Here is a 24058-nt window from a genome sequence, read left to right on the forward strand (position 1 = left end):
CACGCCCTGTGCCCTGACCCCATTGCATGGGCATGGTGATTTGATGTGGGACGGAGCGCACCTGGTGACACAGCCCTCCCCACCAGTGCCGAGACCATCAATGATGGGCAGTTCCACACCGTGGAGCTGGTGACCTTCGACCAGATGGTGAACCTCTCCATTGATGGTGGCAGCCCCATGACCATGGACAACTCGGGCAAGCACTACACGCTGAACAGCGAGGCCCCACTCTATGTCGGGGGTATGGGGCCTGTGGGACACAGGGGGTGCAGGGTCGGCTGGGTGTGTGCTGACAGCCCCGCTCTCCCCAGGGATGCCGGTGGACGTCAACTCAGCCGCCTTCCGCCTCTGGCAGCTCCTCAACGGCACCAGCTTCCACGGCTGCATCCGCAACCTCTACATCAACAACGAGTTGCAGGATTTCACCAAGACGCGGATGACGCCCGGTGTGGTGCCGGGCTGCGAGCCCTGCCGCAAGCTGTACTGCCTGCACGGCATCTGCCAGCCCACCGGCGCCCAGGGACCCGTCTGCCATTGCGAGCCTGGCTGGGATGGGCCTCACTGTGACCAACCCCGTGGCGGCCCCTGCCAGGGACACAAGTGAGTGCCCCCTCCCCTCCCCTCTCTGTCTGCTGACCCATAGCAAGGGCTGTGCCCCATTGCAGTGGCTCTGTCCCGTTTGGTGCCCCATAGTGGCTCACCTGCCCCATTCACAGCTTACCATGACGTTGTGGCGCTGAGGGTTGTGGTTAGTGGATTTGCTAATAGTTGGACTTTGAGGTCTTTTGCAACCTTAGTGGTTCTATGAATCTGTGGCTCATTGCTACGCTGTGCTGTACTGGTGCCGCACTGTGCCGGAGCCACATCACTGCTGAGGATGCAGTGACAGTGCCCGACCTATGTTGTGCTGAGCCTACCCATGTCATGGTGTGATGTGCCATACCCGTGCCCTACCTATGCCATGCCTTAGCCACACTGTGCCTCACCTACACGTGTCATGCCATAGCAGCTGGTGCTGGTACACCACGGTGCAGGCACTGCTATGCCCTGTGTCAGACACCTGATGGCCGTGGCTGCCCACAGGTGTGTGCACGGGCTCTGCCTGCCCCTCGACGCCCTCTCCTACAGCTGCCAGTGCCACCAGGGCTACCAGGGTGCCCTGTGCAACCAGCCCAGCACACCGCCCGACCCCTGCCGTCTCCTGCTCTGCCACCACGGCCGCTGCCGCCTCACCCCGAGCGGCCAGCCCGTATGCGAGTGTCACAGCGGCTACAGCGGCGCCCTCTGCGACCAAGGTAGGCAGCAGGGCGGTGGGTTCGGGGCAGCAGCGCTGGGACGACCGCACTCTGATCCTCGCTGACCACAGAGCCCGAGTGCCGCGGGGAGCCGGTGCGGGACTACCACCAGGTGCAGAGGGGCTACGCCATCTGCCAGACCACGCGGCCGGTGCCCTCCGTGCAGTGCCGGGGAACGTGCGGCGGTGACACCGACGCCGGCTGCTGCATCGGGCTGCGGCCGCGGCGCAGGAAATACGCCTTCGAGTGCAGCAACGGCGCGACCTTCGTGGAGGAGGTGGAGAAGCCCAGCAAGTGCGGCTGCAGCCCGTGCCTCTGAGCGCCGGGGTGCGGGGGCTGCTGCGGACAGCGGGGGGGCAGTGAGGAGCCGCCGGCACCGGGAGCTCGCTCTGCCCTGCAGCCAGGGGCCGGGATGTTGCCAAAGCCCAGCGCAGTTCCCACCACTCGGAGGAGCCCGTCGGGGCTGGAGGAGGATAGATGTGTTGCATCTAGAGGGATGGAAAACAAAAAAGAAAAAAAAAGAAAAAAAAAAGAAAAAAAAAGGAAAAAAAAACCCACAAAACAAGTGTGTAGATAGAGGATTTTTTTAAGAACTTGCAGCTACACAAGTGTGTCTCATGTGGGAGCTGCTCTGCCCCTCCGCCTGCTCTCCCTTCATCTCTGCCTTCTTCATCGCTGAGGGGAACGTGTGCCCTCTCTGTGTGTCCCCCAAGCAGCCCCACATCCAGCTGGGACCTTCCCAACACCCTGTGCTGGACCTGGCACTGCAGTGCTTTGCGTGCCATGGCTGCCAGGGAGGCTGAGCTCCATGCTGGCACCCCTAGTTCCCAGCACCCCTAAGTCCCCCTTCCCAAATGGCCCTGGCCCCACTGCAGCAGCCCCTGTGGCCAGTGTACGGTGCCAGCTCAGCGGCACTGTGGACATGTTGGGTCAAACAGGATGGAGCCAGGAGCGGCCTCACCATGCAGAGCCAGCCCTGCCCTGCGCACAGGGATGGGGCCCCTCTCCCTGCTGGGCTGTGTGCAGGGGGTGGTTGTGCTGGAACCCCCCAGAGGATGTCCCTTAGATGGCTGCTGGGGCACAGGTCTGTGATGTTGTCAGCCCTGTGGATGCTGAGGCAGCTGAAGCTGGAGATCCCGGAGGCAACACAGCGTCCAGCACAGGTCCCAGCAGGTCCGAGCTGTTGGGCTGCAGCCTCGCCACACCGCTGTGCCGGGGGACATGCTGGCAGGGCAGCAGGGGCACCACGCCTTGTGCCGGCCATTGGCAACCCAGGACCGAGGGTGAGGGGCCAACCTGGGGCAAATCACCGTGTCACCCCCAGGGCTGTGGCTGCAGCTCTCCCATCACATCACACCACAGCTTTGCCGCGTCCCGCTGGGTGCAGCCCACTGGTGGGTGCCATCGCTGTCCCCACGCACCCAGGACACGCCACCGTCATGGGGACATCTCTGCCACCAGCACCCTGTGCTGCACGGCACGGCGGGATGCTCTCCTTCAGCCCCCGGCCGGGGCTCAGTTGTGTTGTGTTTCTGTTCTTGCTGTAAGCTAACCGCTAAAGTATCTCTTTATACAGAATACTTACAGATTCTAATATATATTTGTATTTCATTTTGTTATAGTATTTTTCTATGTTCGGGGTCAACAAACGCTGTTTTCTTTTTGTTTACAGATGCTACTGGGCAGGAACATGACGGTGGCTTTGTCTGGCCCGCGCGGTGTGTGTGTGTGTCACTGTTGCAGCTGCCGGTTTGCACTGGGCTGGGGAGGGCACCCTCCGCCGGCAGAGGCTGTGTTGTTTTAGGAGATGTTCGGTATTGTCTATGTTGTCCTCCACGTGAACATGACATTGATTCATTCAGAGGCCCGGCATTGTCTTTATGGGGACATGCGGAGGGGGCACAGGGTGGGGATGGCGTGGGCAATGGGGGGACCCAGTGCTGCTGGGGGGAGGTTGTGCCCCATCGCTGTGGCCCGCGTGTGCCATCCACGCCCCCACCCTCCCCCCATTTATCACAGCAAAGCGGCTCTGATATCAAAGAAACGTTTAATAAGCTGCAATAAAATACGGACCTTTAGAAAGCTCATCATCGGGTGAATATCAACAACAGAGGGAGAAAAGAAAACAAGGCGGTGGGAGTCCGTGAGGAGCTCAGATCTGAGTCAGGGAGCTTTACCTGGAACAAGAACACAGCTTCCTTGAGAGTCTAAACGACAGGAGCACAGAGTTCACAAAATGTCAACATTGAGAGAGTCGATACACAGCCAAAGTTCAAATGACCCAGCTCTTATAGCTATACATATCGATTTAAAGCAACTTAATATAACTTTATTTCATTTTTTATATACACGTTCAAAGGTTCGTCAGGTGAGGTATGTAAACATCATCTAATGGAAACCCCTCTGCACCTTTCCGACCGAGGATTCACAGCAGACGTTTTGCTTTCCCCCAGCACGGAGCCGAGCGAGCGGCCGCGCTCCCTGCACACCGTTCTGACATTTCACATTGGTCAGGCTCTGACATACAGTACCGGACAGGAGGGCCGTTCGGATCAGTGTCTAAAGTTCATCCTAGAGAAACGAACAGAGCGACAAAACTCCTTCCAGGGAAGTGGACACAGAGGAAGGGAAAGCATTTGCTATCGGGGCGGAACTAAGATTCAAACATTGAGCATCTTGGAAAGAACGAAAAGAAACATATTGGGTTGGTTGGGTTGGTGCTTTTCTTTCTTTTTTTTTTTTTTCCTTTCTTTTTTTTCACACTACAGTTCCAAAGGCGAAAGGCTCTCGTGAGCCCCTTTGTCTCACTCCCATCCCATGCTCTGAAATGAGGGACCTGTCACCAAACAGCAGGGCTGATCCCATTATGGGATGGGTGCAGCAAAACGGGGTTAAAAACAGCCAGAAAAAAACCACACACACGTAGGAAAAACACACACAAACAGGCAACCGACCTCAAACCCTCCAATAAACATGGCAGAAGGGCAAGCAAAGAGGCAGTGACCTTATGGGGCCAGCTTGGCTGTGGACAGCTGCCCTTCTGCCTTGCTTCGCGGGCACCTTGGGGTCAGAGCAGCCGCTTGGAACGGCCCTGGGGCAGCTCCTCAAGACCCACACCCCGCACTGGGCTGAGCCCCCGTCACCCAAGAAGACATTATTACTAAAATCTTATTGCTGGCAGTGCCCCCACCATGGAGACCCCCCCCCCCCCCTCCCAGCTCCCGCTCACCCTCTGACATCATCAGAAATGAGATGAAGAGTTAATGCTTGGACACCGATGGGACGGGACCCGGCAGCTGCCCTGTCCCCCTGCGCCATCAGGCAGCCACAGCGACCGCCAGTCGGAACAAGAACCTACAGAAAGCCCACAAAATAAATATAAAAAACCCGACTATTTACAATATTAAATCCGTGAGAATTGAGAGAGAGAGAAAAAAAAATGTCTTTACCTGCCCGAAAAGCTTAAAAAGTAGGTTAGCATCCTGCCGCCTAGCACAACACTATCTTACATGGCACCTACACATAATATATATTCACATTTCATTTTAAAATTAGGTACTCTTACAAACAGACTTAGAAAACATTGGCTAGCGAGGTGGCCTGGCGGGCCAGGTGACACCACAATGGCCACCACGGTGCCCTCTGTGGCCATCCCACAGCTGCCAACGTGCCCTGAATCAAACGCCAGCTGCCCGCGGCCCGGTGGAAGTGCTCTCAAACCAGGGGGGGGTCGAGGGGGCGGGGGGCCGGGGGAGAACCGTGATTCCGCTAAGCCTAGGGGTGATCTTAATACAAACTCCTGAGAACATCTTAGAACAGATGGATTCATTTCACAACCACCAAGCGAAGGGATGGGCGGAACGGACGCTATGATACGCGGAGCAGGGAGCGGGGGTGGAGGAAAACTCCGAGAGTAGGATGAGAAGTCAGCCAACAAGGAAAGCTGAAGGGGTGGCGGTGGCAGCAGCAGCCGGCACTGCTGTGATCGGGGGGCACTGGGGGCACAGCACTAGGGCTGGAGGGAGGACATCGGGGAGTAAGCGGGGAACAGAGCAACGCAACACTGCCTGGAAGAGAGGGAGAAGAAAATCAAATCTGGGCACCGATGAAGAAATGGTGGCGATGCCACCCTGCCACTTGGCCACCTCACATGCAGATCCCTTCATTTGTCAGCAAATTAAAATGCCCCTCCGTCCTTTCCCAAAACACAGCACTCACAAGCACAAAGCACATGGTGAAAGCACGTCTCATCGGCTGCAAGATCCAGGAGCTACAACTGGTGTCAGCATGAGAACACGCACAGGAGATGAGGAGGAGATGGCACCTCTTGAGGGGCAGCACAGAGCTGGAGATGCCGCCCAGCAGGAAGCCGCCCTGGTTTTCTGGACATGAGAGCATTCCTGGCCGACCTACGATGCAGAGAGCACCTCTGTGCCCATCCTGACCTGGGCAGGGCCATGCCCAAGTGCTGGCTGCAGTCACTCGGCCACAGGTGGCAGCCGCACTCTACCCATCAAAGACAAAGCCCTTTCTGAAGACCAAAGCTGTCACTGTTAAATAAAACAGAAGAGCACTCTGCTGCCTTGCCAAGCACCCCATCACCTGGCCTGCTCTCAGCTTTCAGCCTGACAACTCATATTCCTCCCATGCCATGGGATGCCCAGCATCCCATCCGACACGTGCTAAGGCTGCAGCACAACTCTGGGGAGCAACATCTGGAGCTGCCATCCCAACATGGGGCAGCAAGGGACAGCCCCCAGAAGTCAAAGAGAAATTAAATGCAGAATGTGGGGAGGGGGTCCTGCATTTCTACCCCAGCCCAAGGGGAGGGAAAGGCAGGCGCAGGCGGAGAGAGGACCCGTGGGGAAGGTACAGAGCAGTGCTATGGCTGCCACCGGTGCCTCTCCTGAAATGCCTTTAAATCTTTCCTGATGGAATGTTTGACATCTTTAATACATGCAGTAAAAATTAAAATCATAGATAACTCCATATTAATCTGTACAGGGTCTGACAGGCTAGATTTAATCACTTTGTTGCTGCTCAAAGAGCTCACTTTCGCATGATTCAAAGGGGAGGGAAAGTTTTCAAACCAAAGCCTCGCTGCTTCCTGCACCGGACGCTCACAAGGGGATTCCTGCACGCAGCAAGGTGCGTGTTTGTACAAAAGTGAATGCAAACTATAGGGAAAATCAGCTGCAGCCGTGCAAAGGGACAGGCGTAGGGGCAGAGCCGCAGGGTGACATCCATGTGTGGGTACCTGGAGAGCCACCGGCAGCTGCAGGAGAACCGACACGTGTCCCATCCACCTTCGTCTCCCTCACCGATGGCAAAGGGGTTTGGGTTTGCTTGAAATGCCACTCACAGACAGACAGAAGGGCACTGAAGGGAAGGGAAATGCTGGCGTGCACCGAAAGGCTGCCGAAAGCTACTTCATGTGCACAAAGGTGGTTTTCTTTCTGCTACAGTACAAGTGCTTGTGCCTCAAGTATAAAACGCAAGCCTCCAAATCACACAGACGAGCTTCTTAATTTTATTTTTAAAGTGATAAATAAGGCACTGTACTTTTAACTAAAACTGCCTGGTTCTGAGTTCAAAAGCCCCAGGACCATCGGAACTGCAAACGCTTCCTTCGGAACAGCAGAGCCAGACAGGCTGACCTCTTCTCCGCCTCAGACACAGCTTCCGATGCCTAACATCACGTGCGTGATCCTGTAACTGCGGATTTTAAAGGCTTGCTACAGCTTATAAAAGCAGCTTTAGTTAATGCATGGTAAGGGTTACTACTATACAAGAGTTCTGTACATGGCTACCGCTGCGTTGCTACTTGGCATCCAGCCGCGAGCGCTTGCTGTGCGAGCAATCTCCCTTCGCCCGCAGCTTCCTCTTGCCCTGCGAACTGCTGCCTTCCTGCCCCCTCCTCACAGCCCTGGGCAGGGCCTTCCCCCCACCCGCCTTCTTGTTGGCCATCTTCTGCGCCCGCGTCGAGGACTCGCCCAGCGGTCTGTGCCGCGCGGACGGGCCCAGCTCCTCGTGGCCGGGCGGCGGTGCGGCACGGCGGCTGGTGTTCTCCTTGCCCTTCCGCACCGGCAGCCGCACTTTCTCTGGCTGCCTTTTCGGGGCTCTCTTCTCTTTTGAAGACATCTTCTTGGCCAGCTTGCTGCTCCTCTCCACCTGCTTGCGGGTGGCGGGGGCCCTGGTACCTGCCTCTGAATGCTTTATTTTCCCAGCCTTCTTGGCTGGCACCTTGTCCTTCCCTGAGGAGCCAGCCCGCTCCTGCGTGGCCTCGCTCTCCTTGAGAGTCCTCTTCTTTCTGCTGAGCTGCTCAGCCCTGGGCGAGGGCTCCTCCTGGCCTTTACTCTTCCCTTTCCGCCCTTTCCCCGCTCCATCTGCCGAGGGAGATTTAGTGGGGAAGGCATCCGCCTTGATCTGCAGGGCCAGCTTGGGGGACATGAGCGGGTTGATGCACAGGCTCTTGCGGCTGGCCTTGCCCTCGGGGCCCGGCTGCTCGCCGGGCATGTCGCCGCGCCGCTCGGTGCGGGTGGCACGGTGCTGGGCCCGCAGCTTGCCCCTCAGCTGGGAGTACTTGCGCAGGATGCGGGTGCTGGCCTGGGTGGGCAGGCTGGGGGTGGGCTGTGCACCCCGCTCCTGGCTCAGCTCCTCGGGGCTGGCTTCAGGTGGAGGAGGCTGGCCGGCCACGTTGCCCTCTTCGGCCTCAGCTTTGTCGGCATTCTCGCGGATCTTGGCCCACAGCTTTTGGTTTTTCAGGTTGTTGCGGGCTGGTGTGGTCGCGGCGAATTTCTTCAGGTGCTTTTTCAAGCGCTCAGCCTGCAGTGAGCTGGGGTAGAGGCCAGAGGAGGAGTACTTCTGCATGGGCACCTTGATGGGGGGGATCTCCCCTGGGAGACGCGTGTTGAGTTTCTTCACGATCACCAGCGAGCGGGTCTCGGTGGTCTCCAGGAACCACTGGCAGATGTCGGACAGCTTGTAGGCCTTCATGAACAGCATCTGGACAGGAGACAGTTTCTGAACCTCCAGTGCCCCTCTGCTTTTCCGTGTCCTTTTCTTGCTTTTCCAGATCTCCTTCAGCTTGTCGGCTTTGTTCTTCACTTTGGGGGCTGGCTGCACCTCCCTCTCCAGCTGGATCCAGCCTTTCTGCACCTTCATGTACTGGGCGTTGAACTCAGCAATCAGCTCTTGGTTCTCCTCCTCAGCGCACCACTCCATGAACCTTGGCTTGCTGTCTTCTGCATCCATATCCTCCAGCGCCAGGGCATCATCATTCCCCAAACTGCACTCGTCCCTCGCTTTAGGGACAGCCTGCATAGACTCCTTCCCTGGCAAGCTCTTTTTTGCAGTATCAGCTGTTGCAGGTGTGTGTCTTAAGTTGTAAAACTGCAGGGTGACCTTTTTGTGCTTGGCAGCCTTTGCTGGGAGATGCTTGCTTCCTCCACCTCTGCTGGTGGGACACGGAGATTGGCTGCACACTGGCTCATAGTGCTCCAGCTTCCCTGTGTCTATGGCACTGTCAGAGCTCTCCTCCTTTGCACAAGCATCGCCCAGCTTCACCTCTGCTTGCACACTGCCTGCAGGCGCACTGCTTTCTGCTGGGAGGAGGATGCTTTTCTTCTCAGCATCAGTCTGCACACACATGTCCAGCATCTCACCTGGTTGACTTTGGCCACCTGTAGCAGTGGGGTTGTCTTTATGGGAATTTTCTCCCTCGGATGCAGTTTCTTTTGCTAAGATGCTTTTATAGGTCTGCCTGGTGGTGACACCGTTCTCCTCAGCAGTGCTTTCTGGAGTCTGCCCGGTGCTTAGCCCCTCGTTGTGTTGGAGCAGTGCACTATGGAAGCAGTCATTTGGGAAGTGTGTGGGTGTTGTCCCATCCAGGTTCCCTTCTTTCTTGAACCGCTTAGCACCAGGACTCTTGGAGGCTTTGATCTGAAGGCCAGGAAGGTGCACGGGGCTGGAAGAACCAGCGTTCTCAGTGCTGCCCTCAGTAGGTGGTTGAGATTGCTGGCTTCGGAGACGCCGGTCAGATGCCACAAGCGCTCTCCTTCCTTTCTTTCGCTTCTTGTCTAGGCTGTCTTTGGAAGAGATGGAGTCTTTCTCTGCTGTTTCCAAGCTATCGGGTTCAGGCAGTGTTTCCTCTTCAGCAGGCTCCTTTTCACCTGCCAGGCTGTTGTTCTGCTCTGCCTCGCCTTCCGAGTCCACAGGTAGAGCTATGCTGGCTGGTGCAGCCTCCTCTTGCTCAAGGGAGGTGTCACCTGGTACAACTGATAGTTCGACATCTGGCAAAGTATCAATGCTTTTGTTCACCTCCATGCTCTGCAAGGTGGCAGGGGGCTCTGGTGGACAATTCCTGCTGTCGGTGGCAGGGGGCTGCTCAGGAGCCTGCAGCTCTGGAGAGAGTGGAGAGGGTTCTGCGGGATGCACACCACAGGGCTCTGTGCTGCTGGCGCCTGGGAGCACTGCATGGTCCCTGGTGTCAGCCTCAGGTGCCGCATCCAAAGCAGGGCAGAGCTGCATGGGGGACCCTGGCTCTGGGCTGGCGGGGAGGTCTGGAGTAGTTTGCACACCCACATCTGGGGAACCTTTCTCCCCGATGGCTGCTTCAGAGGCGGGAAGGGCAGCACAGCCTGCAGCTGGCACAGCATCACTGTCCTTGGGGCTGCTATCCCCAGAGGGAGCCGCACCAACCTCCGGGGCAGCCAAGCCACCAGCCCCTTGGCTACAAGGGGAACCTGGGGGTGGAGAGCCAGCCGTGCTGTCCTCCATCTGAGGGCTGGGCGGTGCCGAGAGTGAGAACAGGGGCACAGCTGCAGAGGCCTCCCGTGACCGCAGCACCCGCATGTCCCGCAGCTCCCGCTGCAGGGAGCCCAGCTCACCCCTGCCTTTCGTCTCTCTGCCGGCTGGCGTGGCTTTGGCCAGCAGCCGGAGTGAAACCCTTTTCTCCCCATCCCGTCCTGCCCCCGTGGAGCTGCCCCCCGAAAGCATCAGAGTCGGCTTTGTGCTTACAAGCGCCTGCGTCCGCTGCGCCGCACTGCCGCCCCGCTCTTCTGCCCGCGAGCTTTTCACCAGCGTGCGGACAGTGGGCAGCTCACAGCACTCCCCATTGAAGAAATACCCCCGCGTGCTCTTCCGTGCTGTCCTGCGGGATGACACGGCGCGCTGGCTCTCAAAGTGGCACTCAGTGATGGGCTGGCTGATGTAGACCACGTCGCACTGGTTGTCGTAGTCATTAATCCGCAGCCCCGAGGCCTTTTTGCTCTTACGGGAGGGCCGAAGGGAGGCTGTCTTGGCACGGGGGTGCCCTGCAGGGGCACGCTGGGAGGTTGGTGCGGTGCCGGTGGGCAGCCAGCCCTCTTTGGATTTGTCAAGTGGGCCCTTGTCGGCCGGGTGCAGGTGGCAGCCTACCTTGCCCTTGGCCACAGCGTGCAGGTGGTTGTCTTGCTTTGGTCTTGTGTCTTGTTCTTTCACATCGAGGTCCTGGTGCAAAGATGCTTTTGAGCCACACTGTAACGCATTCTCTTTGTCCGCACGGCGAGGAGAGCTGACTGCAAAGCCAGGGTCCCAGGGTTCCTCCGGCAGAGCCCTGAAAGAGCTCTTCTGGGAGCCCAGACAGCTGTCCAGGCCCTCCTCACTGCCGTTCACGTTGGCCACTTTGACAGAGATGTAGCCTTCCACTAGCGCCTTACCTGCTCCCTGCTCTTTGCTGTCCTCACACCTTCTGACGCCGGCATCTTGTTCGTGGCCAGCAGCTTGCCCCTCCAGGCTTTTTGTGGCATGGTGGAAATTCAACGAGGAAGAGTTCAACGTGCTGAGGTATCCTTGAGTGGAGCTGTCCTTTGGGCTGGCGGAGCGCAGCCGCGTGCTGGGGGGGTCAAGGAAGTCTCTCCTCAAAGCAGGGCTGGAGCTCTCTGCCCTGTCCACGGGCTTCAGCTCTGCAGGCTGGCCTGTGCTGTCAGTGCCTGGCTGTCCGGGCTCCAAGGAAGAAAGGGGCCTTGGGTCAGTACACGTAGCACCCTTATCCTGGTTTTCAGTGCTTTGCTGGCTACAAGCTGAGCCACAAGTGGAGGTCTCCATGCTTTCGGATTCAGATGACTGCTGGCCTTCACAGTCCGGTTGTACTTCAGTGTATATGTCGTTTAGCACGCGGATGAACTGCTTCTGGTGGTGTGTACACAGTCTGACCATAAACTTTTCCAGTGGAGACTTGGGCTGATTGTTAGAGTCTATTGCTACTGCCTCTGCTGCATCCTCACTAGAGAGACAAAGAGAAAAGCAGTCAGTAACACGTCTTGGGAACAAAAGTTTATGCTGCAGAACTGGAACACCCTTCTCCTCCCACTTGGACCCATCACTCACTGGACACCCTTCCGTGCTGCTGTGCCCTGCCATTTGCTCTGTGCTTCGGTTTACTGCCATTTGGTAAATTCACTCTGCCCACCTGCAGTGCTCACCCAGGAAGGTGGGCACCATTGTCTACAGGATTGCAGCCACGAGCTACCTCTTAAGCAAGGCGGTTATCATTTCTCTGCTCAGCAGAAGCAATTAATTAGAATGCATCGGTGGGGAGGCTAAGGGATAATTACGCAGTGTTTGCATGAACTTGTCAGGAGCGTGGTGCCAAAACCATGCCTGCTCCCAGCAGCAGCACACACAGATCCTGCCCCATCCCCATCACTCCCGCAGTGGGGGCTCAGTACTGGCCCCACACAGGACCCCACCAGCACAGCTGCAGAGCTGTGGAACAACCTCCGGGTTGTTCCCCAGGAGGGCAGGCTGCTCCCTGCTCCCCTCCTGGCATGACTCACAGCTCCTGCACGGGGAAGTGCCACAAGTCATTCCTTCCAACTGCTGGGTGGCACTTGGAGGAAGTTTTTGGGGAAGTGCTGGCTCTTGGGCTCTGCTCCCAAACTCAGCAAGTGGAAGCGTCCCACAGGCTACTCTGGCCCTGTGAGTTCAGCCACTTCTCCCAGAAATGCTGCTCCAAGCATCCAATAGCCAACCCTGTGTGTCCCAGTGTGCCTAAATTCCAAGCTCGGTTTCTTAGAGAATGTTTTCCCAACACCTCCTGGAATGGCTGAGCAGGTTACACTTGGCAAATGCACCCCCAGCACCCCAGAGCACGCTGTGTGGCCACCACCAAGCCCGCTGCCTTCAGCTGAACACCCTGCAGCAGCCCCAGCCAGTTCTACCCAGGGTGAACAGAAATGAAAGCGCTCAGGTACAGCCTGGCTCTTTTCCAGAGCCCTGCATGGAAAGGTTGTCCCAGAGAGGATTCCTGCATGGCTCAGCTCCTCCCCTCGCCCTGCGGGTAACAATGGGGCGACACCTTTCTCCTACCACCAGGAAGGAGAGGAGGGCACTGCACAGCCCCTTCCTTTGGGCAGAGGTCTCCCCTTACCTGCCTGGAAGCCCAGCTCTGCGCAGTGGCAGCCATCTTCCTGCATTTATCACTGCAGCCTCTCTGCCTCCCCCCGCCACCTCACTGGGATTGGGATGCCACGGGACGGGGAAATGAAGGCCAAACAGAACACTTCGTCCTTAACCTGGCTGCTTGTGGTGCCAAGGGAGAGCCTGCAGCAGTGGGTAGTGAGAGGTGAAGGCGGGCAGAGGGGCCAAGATCCCTCACTGGGGAGGGGGCTCCCGGTTGTCAGCAACATCCCTGCTCTGGGAGCACCCTCCCCAGTCCTGCAGCAGGCTGGGGCAGTGCTGGTTTTGTGGCTCTGACCAGGCACATGGGCCCCAGAGAGCTGGGATGTGCCATGTCCTGCCCAGCACCATTGGCACCCAGGGCCTCGGGTGCATCTCCCCATGCTCTCACCTCTTTTCCTCTGACGTCTGGCTGACACCACGGCTCTCACTGCCGCTCTATGCCCTACCGTGCTCTAAAGAGTTAATCCTACACATACACAGCTTGCTAAGCTGTAAATTTAAAAAACAGATATAGATCATTTTCCTGGTTGATAAAGGAGATAACTCCACTGAGACTCAATGTCCTTTGTCCTCAGAAGACCCATCTCGCCCTCAATGCCACCATTCACCTGTGCCTATAGTCACATAACTGCAGGGTTCTCTGCTTTCACATCACCGAGACCCAAAGATGGACCACAATTCCTAATTCTGAACCCATCTGCCCCCTCCTCAGCCTACCTCCAGATGGGCACCTCCTTATTCTGAGAATCAGAGGGCTGAGCATAGCCCTGCAGTGCCTGCCAGGGGGATGCATTGGACACCAATGGTCCCCTCTGTCCTGCACAGAGGTGCAGCGGGATGGAAGAACCACAGAGGGTGGGGATTGGGAATGTGGCTTTGGGAGACAGAAGAGATAGGGCTCAGGGGACACACAGGGAGCCCTCTGCAGCCTCCCCCCAGCACAGCTCTCCCTGAGCTGGGCTGCCTATGAGGAACATGTCATCCTGCCCAACACCTGCAGAAGCCTCCAGCCCAGCCCCATGATCAGCTTGTTGGCAGCTCCTGGGGCACCCACCCTTTGTGCCTCCAGCCGAGTCACTCACCCACCCAGAGCCAGGCTGCCACCTCCCCCTGCCAGCAGAAGGCACCCTGCTGTCCCACCAACACCCTGCCACCCGATCCCCCGCTGCCCTCCCAGCTCTCCTCTCCCTCTCTTCCTTTCTGCCTGTCACAGAAGGTGTCAGAGGAATCAAGGGGCAGTAGCTGTCAGCGAGACACACAGAGCTGTTGCCACGCAACCATCGTGGTGTAGCAATTAACGCTGGGGAAAACGTGCTGTGCTCTGAAGCTATTTGCATAGCTGCGTGCTGCAATACATTTGTTTGCTTTGTGGCACCGGCGGTTTGCGGGGCTGAGAGCCAGCCCTCCCTGACTGCTGCTGGGGGGACCCAGGACTGCCAGCAAAGAGCATATGGCCATGGTGGTGGGGCTGGGGGCTTGCATTCTGGGGACACCCCCAGCACTGGTATGGGATTTACATGGGGGAAATGCCACGTGCTCTCCGGATTTCATCCCATGGTGTGCTGCTCACCCCACGGAGCCAGCTCGTGGTGTGCTCTCTCTCCCCTTTAAAGCTCTGCGGCCACCCAGCCTGTGACTCAGGAGCGTATGTTTGAAGGTAGAAGGGGAAGAAAGAGAGGGAGAAAGGAATGAGCTGTTTCACACTAACCTATCTGCAATGCTGGCCCCCAAAAACCTGCCAATTGCCAACGGCAACTTTCTGGTTTGCCCATCCCAAGTGCCTCCCTACTGAACACAAACCCTTTTTGGGTTTCTTTTTTTAGCCCGTGAACTGCAGCTGGATGGATTATAAGTTTACAGGTATGTTTTGTACCTCAGAGGCACAAGAAGCAGAGGCAGAACAAAAGTTCAAGGCTAAGTACTTCTGTTCCTTTCAGATCACTCTAAGCGCAAGGATTATAGTTCTGTAAAAGAAACAAAACATAGCTATAAACATATAAAATCCAGTTCTGTGTTTTTAAGAGATGACCTCTCCCCTCCCTCTTCTGCAGCGCCAGCCTCGCACCACCCCAAACCAGCAGGGACTGGAAACATGGCACCTGATCATGACTGAGGAGAAGCCGAATCCTCCAGCGCTCCATGGCAGCACAGTGAGCCACTGCCACCACTCTGCCTCACGTTGGTCCCCTCCAGAGCCCTGCAGGTGGGGATGCAGCCATGGGCAGGGATGCAGCCATGGGCAGGGATGCAGCCATGGGCAGGGATGCAGCCATGGGCAGGGATGCTGCAGGCATTCCTCAGCTCGTCTTCCCAAGCCCCAATTAAAGGCTGACATCGGGTGTACCGGTTTAAATGACGCTATTTCAATCCTCAGAAATCTGCCTGGCACCTCACACTCCCCACACAGATGAATGAGTCCCTTCACACCTCTGTGGGTGCTACAGGCATTCTCTCTTGCTGCACTGACAAAACGGGAAAGCAGCACAAGAAGGGCTGAGGCTCCACACAACAGCCAAGAGAAAAGCAGTTTTCTTCTCTAGACTAAAAGCTGCAACGCACAGCCCAAATGATGATGGAAATAGAGCTGCTGAGCTTTCAAGGCCCCTGAATTTACACCATCCTTGGTGATGCAGTGATGCACAGGGGGGTTTTACAGCTCGCACCCAGCTGAAAAGCAGGAAGCAAAAGTTATGGATGGGGTTAGCCTGGTTGTGTTGGCCTGGTTGGATTTTGTCAGCTGCATGCAGGTCGTACCAAATACCGACTGACGGACAAACAACGTCCATCCATTACAGAGTCAGCCGTTTAACCCTTCAGAGTAGTGTCTCTATGGTTTTAAAGCATTTACACGCTTACAACAACCTTCTCCCCACCTGTTGCCAAATAAAAACCAAACACACCGAAACTGGTTTTACGTTAAACAAAACGCACAGCCTCAGGTAGGTGGGTTGATCACGGTGCATTCCTGCGTTCCTGCATTGCTTCCTCTGCCACGTAAATGATCTGACCGCATTCCGCAGCAGCTCAGCACCTCTGGTGGTACTCCCAATGCAATATTTAATGGCTAATTAAAAACCTTACCATTGAGTTATTGCTTTAAAACCAAGGGAAATTCATCACGTTGGAAACACTATTCTACGCACCAGGTTTCAAAGACTTCCCAGAATTGTCCTTGTTAATTTTTCTAATTATTGGGGACTTCTGGGGGAGAAAAAAAAAAGAGTGTTTCTCTCTATGGTGGCACTTGCAGAATATATATATACGTTATATATACATATAATGTTTTCTGCCCCAGAGGGTGAGATAAAAGGAATGCAGCAGCTGGGTAGAGCCATCACCATAGCTCAAAACACCCAGCACAGCCAGAGCTTGGGATGCATCCATAGAGCAGAGGGTATCCTGGGTGCAATTAACAGATGTTGGGGGACACGGCCCCATTTCGGGTAGCCTGGAGAATCAGGTAATTGGGCCTGGGATAATCAAGGCCGTGCACAGTATCATAGCTCCTAATAGTGGGTCTCCCCATGGTGATACTACACTGCATCACGCAAAAATGCCTGGCGACTCCAGAACCAGCACTTTGCTTCGGGTCTGTATGATCTGCAAACTATGTCCTGAGCAGCCAGCCCCACACCTGGCACACTGCTGAGGCTCGCTGCTTGGGAAATGGGCTAAGGCAGAAAACACAGATCTCAGCCCTGGGAGCCCAGGGGACGGGCTGCACAGAGCTGATGGGCTCTTTGGAAAGTGGGTTAATTCAGCTGCCGCTCAGCTACCATTAAGTGATGGAGATTAATTTCACAGTCAGATAACGATTAAGAAACCAAAACACCTGGCAAGGAATGTCTCCATGCGTTCCAATGGGGAGAGGTTTCCTCCGCACTGATGTGTCCCCCCAGCTGCAGTCTTCCGTCCTTCCCTTAAACTCTGTGTATCCCTTACCTTATTTCCTTTATGCTACTCCTTGCCTTTGCACACTATTACATTTTCTTCCCCTATTCTCCTCTCAAGAAGTCACTTCGGTATCCCATCCCACAGTTTTCTCCATCATTTATGCCTCCATGCACCCCAACGGTAGAGGAAGATCAAACGAATGCAAATCTGGTCCAGCCATAGCCAGCATCCACCAAAACAGGTCCCATCTCCCCCCCCGTCTCCCATATTGTCCAGCCACGTAGCAAACAGAGGCATGGCAGCACACCCTGCTCAGTAATGCTGTCACTGTTACAGATGTGACTGGCTGTTTTAGGGTTATTCATCGTGCTTAGAACATTCTTGATTTTGGCAGCTTACCCTTTGTAATTGGATGCTGCAGTTAAAACATACTTTATCTCTGCAGTTTTCCTCCCCGCAGCATAATGACAGGTATTGTTTGTTTCTCTCTGCCCGGGATGGAAACCATCAAATGCCTGTTTGCCAGATAGAGAGAAAATAAAACGAAAAATCTACCTATCAACAACGGATCCTTACAAAGGAGCAGATCCCTTGGAGAAACCCAAAGCGGTGCACCATCTCCACGCACAGTAAGAGCCAGGGGAAGGCAGAACCTGGCAGTGCCCCCACTGCTTGCCCCTCCATGACTTCTGCACCTAGCAGTAAGCTTGTTAAAGGCACTACAAAGCACATTTCCTTTACACTTAGGGCGATGTCATTTTTGTTGTTCTTTGCTGTGCACAGTCTATGCTCAACCAGACGTAAAGGCACTGACAGAGGACGTCAATGGGAATGGGCTGAAATGAACGAGCGGCCAACAGGTATGGCTGCCTAACATGCCTGTGGGTGTGTGCCTAGCAGGGAAAAGCCAGCACAGGGCCTGAAACAAGAGCAACAGTCTACTGAGTTTGATGCACCAGCACAAGGTCACAGCTCCATAAAGCCAGCAGTGAGGTCACGGGGCTGTCACACATCCAACAAGAGAGAACACCCGGGTACAGAGTGAGCTGGCACAGCCTCCAGCACTCAAGCTCATGCCTGATGCTGAGAAACCAGAGGAAAGCTTGCATTTACATACAGAGTACACTTACTATGGAAGGTTATTAAACAAAACCAGAGTCCTAAGGTATCTCCTTTTTAGAGTCCCCTTTACAGTCAAATAACTTGTTTTAAGCCAGTACTAACATCTCAGATGCGGCCAGCTGCTTTTATGGGAATTTCTCAGAAGCACCACCTTGAGCACAGCACATCAGAAAACCCAGGAAAATCACACCACCTTCACTCAAAGGGGACGGAGACACCAAGCTGTGCCTGGCTTCCACACGCTGCTAGCTACGAGATGTCTGCACGAGTAGAAAGACTGAATGTTACACTAAGCAAGTCAGGAACAGGACTGAACTCTGTGAGAGCCGCAGTTGTCCCAGCCCTGCAGGGGCACAGCACAGAGCAGTGCCGCACTGGGAGCTCCTCCTTTGGTTTTTCCCCCCACATACTCTGAGCAACTTCTAGCTCAGCGAGGAGAAAAGTGCGGCCAAAGGTTTGGTATTAAGAAGGGGAATCACAAAAGCCCCTTTCAAAGTCAAGAATGTCATACCAAGGCTCCAGTGAGCCTGTGCACCAGTGAGCTGGGCAGGAGGGATTTAGGACACGTGATGTTGGGACCTTGGTGCACGTCAGCAAAGAACAAAGCGTGGCCGGTCTAACAGAACAGCATGCAGGGCACCTGCAGATGAGGAAGAGAGAGACTTCAGAACAGTTTTGTTGCTTTCTCTTTTTCTTTTTTTTTTTTTGAATGTCACCTGTGGTTTCTGATCCTTCAAAGGCAACTTAGGAAAGTGAGGCGCAATGGCTGTGTGCTCCTCCTGGTATCAGCAGCGAGCTCTCAGATGCAGCTCTGCGTTTGGGAGGTGGGTGAGAAGGAACTCAGGAACTGATTTGGTTGTGAAATCAGTCCTACTTCTTCTGAGTTCCCCATTGGACAACTGAGGACGGGATGGATTATAAAGGACAGAGGCTGCATTGAAGGAACCAGAGCAGAGGAAACATCAGCACTCCCACACACAGCATTATTTGGGATCCTTCCAGCACCGTAACATCTATTCCAGTCTCTTGAGAATTACTACATTAGGAAGATGGTCTTTTATTTTAATCTCTTTGTTATCTTCATTGTGTCAACTTGTGCATTCCCAGATTTGCTTCCACCACTGCAAACTCTGCCTCTGACATCACTTTTGGGCTGTCACCATACCTTCAGTTCTCACTTATCCCAGCACTGAGAGCACCAGGAGGTTTCATCGTGCTGTCCCATCCCTGAGCAGGTCCAAGAAACTCACATCTAGCTATAAGGGAACTTGGCAGACTCTTTAAGCTGCCTAACAGTTCTAACGTAGTTCTTTTCCACTTCTACAGCACAGTGTGGATGCTTCTTTCTGGCTCGGGGCACGGCGTTCTCTTAGTTACATGGAGCTGTATTACAGAATGCTCCAAGAGAAGAATTTGACACTTCGTTCCTTTCAGCTGAAGAACTTCAACTTGAAAGTGCCAGACCATCAGCAAGTCTTCCAGGAAAACACAAATAACAAAACTTTGTTTTTTCCAGTCATCGCAGGATGAAGTGTCGATTTAAAATGTTCTGGGAAAAGCTTGCAACATGCAATAGATCCGAAAGAATGGCAGATGGGAACACGGTTTGTCACTTTCAGAGGCTATTTTCATAGATCTGACAGATGTATTCAGACACACAGAAAAATATATGATAAACATTAGTTTACAGCACGGGGCTTGTAAGCTATTTACACAAAGACTCACTATTCCTGAAGCAGTGTAAAGCTCTGAGCAAACCAAGTATTCATTCAGGTGCTACTTGCCAAGTGAAGCGAAGCCAAGGACGGTACAAAGCTACCTTCCCATTTTGCTGGGTTTTTTTGTGTTTTTTTTTTTTTATACCAGGATTTGCATACAAGAAATACAATTGTTTGTAATGTAACAGCTACGAATCTTAAAATGTAAAAATAAAGCACTGAAATCACGTTAGTAAATGCAAACCCTTTGCTGAAGCCTACACTGCAACAGCACAAGATGAGAAAGCAAGCTCTCAGGAGAAAGCTGGGCTGCACAGGCTGCAGTGCTCTACAAGCCTTCCCAAAGCCAGGAGGTTCCTGTGTGCTACTCTCCACACCGCCCTCGGACTGAACACGAAGGTCAGCAGCAGTGCCTGAACCCACGTGGCTTCCATTACACAACGCTTACTGTAACCTACTTTTTAGCATTCAGCATTTAGGTATCAATAATGCATGGCATTAGAAGTAGTTCAACCCGACGCAAAGCGTGGCTGGGGAAAGCAAGCCGTGCACGGCAGGCAGCAGCGCGGAGCGGCAACGCTGCTCCATGGCCCCTCAGACCAGGCAGGACAGCAGCACCGAGCTGCCCTGTTAGGGAGGCAGTGCTCCAAGGGCACGCTAACAAACCTGCAGAACCCCCTGTGCTCGGGGGACCACGACTGAGCTGAACGGAAGCGCAGCGGGCGAGGATTCCCAGGCAGGAATGACTGCTGTGGTTCCCACCTTGACTCACTGCTAAGTGCTCAGCAGACAAGGCTACTTTCTTTTTTCCTCTCTCATGAGAGACCGTTCATTCTTCACCAAATAAATTATTTACTGTGAACGAAATTAGAGCGACCAGTTGGGAAGAGCAGATGAGAGCAGAGGAGCTGCACGCCAGCTTACATCAGCGCTCCCTGCCCGGCTGCCGGAGCAGCGCCATCACCAATCCTAATTAGGAGCACGAAACAACAGGAGCGTGGACTCCCAGCCTGGGCTTTACCTGCCATTTTCCCTTCCTCCCCTGGCTCTCTTTAGTTGCATCACTTGCATTTCACCACCTCGGGCTGGCAGTGCGGGCGCTCAGAAAGCACGCTAGGAACAACAGAATTGGAACCCCTGAAAGTTTTTCACAACAAAATTTATTAGAAGAATAGTGGTTTTGAAAAGTCTAGCATCCAGTGAAAACTACCATACACAACGTTACAGCTGGGAATGTGTTTCCAAAATGACATGGTCAAATAATACAATGGAGCCATTAAATCTTACACATGCACAACAAGAGAATTAGCGCTTTGACATACAATGCAAAAAAATAAATGGACCACGTGAAATAAAAATTTAAAAGTACTTATCACATACATTAAGACACAGCTTATTTAGTCCAGTCAAAAAATCAGAACTGCATTAAAAAAATTAACGTAGTGCAATCAAACCAAAAACCTTAATTTGTGATCATAAGTGCTCTACTACATAAAACATTGATCATAGCAAGGAACAAAAAAATTCAAATCACACAGTACAAAAAAAATCTGTAAATAAATATAAACTACAGTACAAGAGAAATATTAAATTATACAATTCCGTCAAACTGTAAACAGTATATTGAAATGAGGTCCATAAGAGTAAAGGGGGGGGTTCCTGTTTTTTTTTTTTTCCCATGACACTTGAACTTCTAGAGGTCAGAGAGAAATGCCATTTTCCATACTCTGCAGAGACTATGGGTTACATAAATAGAAAGAGAAGACTTTTGGGGCGTAAAGCGTCGAACAACAAAGCAGAGGCGGCGCCGAGCGGCGACCGCCAGCCGAGAGCCAGAGCAGAGCAGCACACGGCTGCCGAGGCCGCGGCTCCCCGCGCTGCACGCCGCTGCCCATCGCCCGACAGCTTTACGCGCTCGTCACACGAACACCAAACTTTGGCAGAACAATTACTCATAAACTCAAAGCACTCCCGGCCCATTGGTTTCCATCACAGTGGCCAGTGCACAGAATTCTCTAAGGACATTGCATAACTAGAGTGTAGAGGTCAGACAGCCAAGGACCCGTGCTTGAGGTTAGAAGTAGTTATGGTGAGAGAGAAGCAAGAGCCACGTTAAGGAGCCGCCCCGCAGGGCACGGAGGCGGCCGGGAATGTATTTCTTTTTTAGCTGCGCTGGCTAGTAGTGGCATTTTAAAATATATAAGTTTAAGATAACATATATACTATATATGTATATAATATAATACATATTATATAATATACATAGGAATTTCTTACAATACATACCAGGAACCCCCACGCGATCTGCTCAGTAGTAATAACTGAATATACAGAATGCCACTATAAGTGTCTGAGGCACTGTGTGCTGGAGAGTAAATATGCAGCTTTAAAATCCGTTTGGCTGAGTTATACCTGGATACCTGAACTGAGTTTTAAGTTGACATTCATCAAGGATGTGCTATCAGCACGTCAAAAGAAAAGCAAAACAAAATACAAGTCACTGCTAGGTTTAAGAAGAGAGTACAAGTACCTGAATTGAGTGAGGATAGTGTGTAAACTGTCCCTGAGGGTTTTTAAACAGTGTGTGTACAAGTTGGATTCCTAAGAACATTAGTTTCACTTACATTGCGGACTGATAAAATACCAATGTCTGACAATTTAACAAGTGGAGGTTAGAAAGAGTTATGAGCAAACACTCAAAACATATTTTATACATTTTAAAGCAGCAGTAAGCTGCTGTAAGCATAGATCCCATCAGTACAAGCAACACGTGGGACTCAGATAAAGGTTTCTATTTGCAAAAAGCCCATCATATATCAATAAGTAAAGAATATTCACCTGCTAAATTAGAATGCACCTAGTTACAGACTAGCAATTCAAGATTATTTTTTTTAATCAAATACTTTGCTCTACTTTGCTATTACATACTAAAATTCCTTAAGCTCACTAATGCTGGTATTCTAATCTATTTTTTTTAATGTTCCCCCTTCATTTAAGAAATATACCATTCCACAACTTAAACATTAAGATTCATTTTCAGTCCTCAGATGTAAAAAGCATGTCAATGAGTTTATATTAAAAATTTACACGGTAAAAAGGCTTGAATTTCAGCCAGAGATTCTAAATACTACTCATTCCCTGAAGGCATAAGGGAGAAAGAATCCCTACCCATTTTTCTTGTGATATACTTTTCAAACTGAACATTAAACAATGGTCCAAAATGATTCCTCAGTTTGGAAAACTTCCCTTTCCCTACCCATCACCCCAGATTCCAAATATCAAGCCCTGGAACGGCCCATTGAAATGATCGGTTACGAACATCAGGCACGCATGCATCCCCTGCCTGAACTTCTGAACATCTCCTCCTGTTCCTTAAAAGACAGATTTGTATCCCAAGAGAACTTTGTGATCTGACCTGAAAAGCTGTTAACGATCCTAGATTGTACGTTTAAGATTTCTCATAACCTGAAGACCAGATGTAATTAAGACTCTGGCATTGTAACAGAAAAAGTGCTGCAGTCACTTATCCCTTTTCTGGTACTTTTGAACAGGTCAGACAAGTGCTTCTTACAGTGACAGCAACGTTTACGTGCTTTCACGCAGGAGTAAAAAATATCATCTGCAAAAATATTTGAGAAACGTAGCACCAAGTAGTTGATAACTGTGTTAGTCACTGCAGTAGATCTTCGTTCCTCTGAGTAGGAACACGCACTGAGGCCGTGTTAGGAAATGACTACAGAAATTACTTGGACATGAACCTTTCCCGCTCCAGTCAGAACGAAGTCTGTCCCCTAATCCCTGATCCATCAGGTAGAATCAGCTTTTTGAGCACTTCCAGGTTACACTCACCAATGAAGTAGAGACCAACACAGGGGCGGGGGTGAGGGAATGCTTGTTTCTGAAGGTGAATGAAATATCCCGGGGCAGGCTGAAGAAAAACCAGCCTTCCAGCAGGGAAACTTTGCAGCTGGGTAAGAGACCCTTGTCAGGATTGGGTACAGCTCCCTAATGCTAAGATTTCCACGACAATACCTGAATGCAGGGCAAAATCTGACAGGATGTGAAACTGCTGCTGTCCTATCGCTATAGAGACTTGGCCCGGTCAAACCAAGACCAGGAGAGAGATGGATGCTGGAACACTGTAGCTACTTGCAGTTTTTATCTCGTATATGTGGAGTGCATCTACGGATCATTCTGAGTCTATAATCTCTCTCTGCTTAGAGATCATCACGGCACATCATGTTTATATACCGAATAATTAGAAATGAGTAACTGTGGTGATTATTACGTTTGCTACATCTAACAGAACTAGCAGTGCAGGTTTTCAAGTTTCTGAAGGTTCTAATCACTGAGTTTTCCACATAACTTAAGATCAAGCGGAAACCTTGATAGTACCAAAATTGCTCTTAAAACATGTTCTTTTAGGATTAGCTTTTAAAAGCAATATTAGCCAACATTATCTACTGGTGCCGAGCGATACTGACATAGACTGAAGCTACATTTTGTTTCTGAAACGTTTGTGGGAATAACCTAGAAGTTTCTGATCCTCCTGAGAATGAGAGAAACAGCCTTCCCATCCTACCTCTA

At 52.7% G+C, this 24058-nt stretch overlaps 2 protein-coding genes across 6 annotated transcripts in view; one reads left to right on the forward strand and one right to left on the reverse strand.

Moving 5' to 3' along the window:
- Nucleotides 1–3156, forward strand: part of SLIT1 (slit guidance ligand 1) — a 31120-nt gene extending 27964 nt beyond the window's left edge. The window contains exons 34-38 of one of the 2 annotated variants that reach the window (XM_042863491.1): nucleotides 87–241; nucleotides 312–600; nucleotides 1084–1295; nucleotides 1367–1622; nucleotides 2968–3156. In XM_042863491.1, the coding sequence (XP_042719425.1) occupies nucleotides 87–241; nucleotides 312–600; nucleotides 1084–1295; nucleotides 1367–1614 (904 nt within the window). In that variant the 3' untranslated portion in view covers nucleotides 1615–1622; nucleotides 2968–3156. The remainder of the gene's footprint in view (nucleotides 1–86; nucleotides 242–311; nucleotides 601–1083; nucleotides 1296–1366; nucleotides 1623–2967) is intronic. The other variant, XM_042863492.1, reaches the window with a different exon arrangement.
- Nucleotides 3157–3325: 169 nt separating this feature from the next.
- Nucleotides 3326–24058, reverse strand: part of LCOR (ligand dependent nuclear receptor corepressor) — a 72326-nt gene continuing 51593 nt past the window's right edge. For 3 of the 4 annotated variants that reach the window (XM_042863487.1, XM_042863486.1, XM_042863485.1), the window contains exon 7: nucleotides 5044–11559. In XM_042863487.1, the coding sequence (XP_042719421.1) occupies nucleotides 7116–11559 (4444 nt within the window). In that variant the 3' untranslated portion in view covers nucleotides 5044–7115. Of the gene's footprint in view, nucleotides 3473–5043; nucleotides 11560–24058 lie in introns of those variants that run through there. The other variant, XM_042863490.1, reaches the window with a different exon arrangement.

The sequence above is a fragment of the Lagopus leucura genome, unplaced genomic scaffold (genome assembly GCF_019238085.1).
Source record: "Lagopus leucura isolate 7727_CA_CO unplaced genomic scaffold, USGS_WTPT01 Super-Scaffold_739, whole genome shotgun sequence".
Taxonomy (NCBI): Eukaryota; Metazoa; Chordata; class Aves; order Galliformes; family Phasianidae; genus Lagopus; species Lagopus leucura.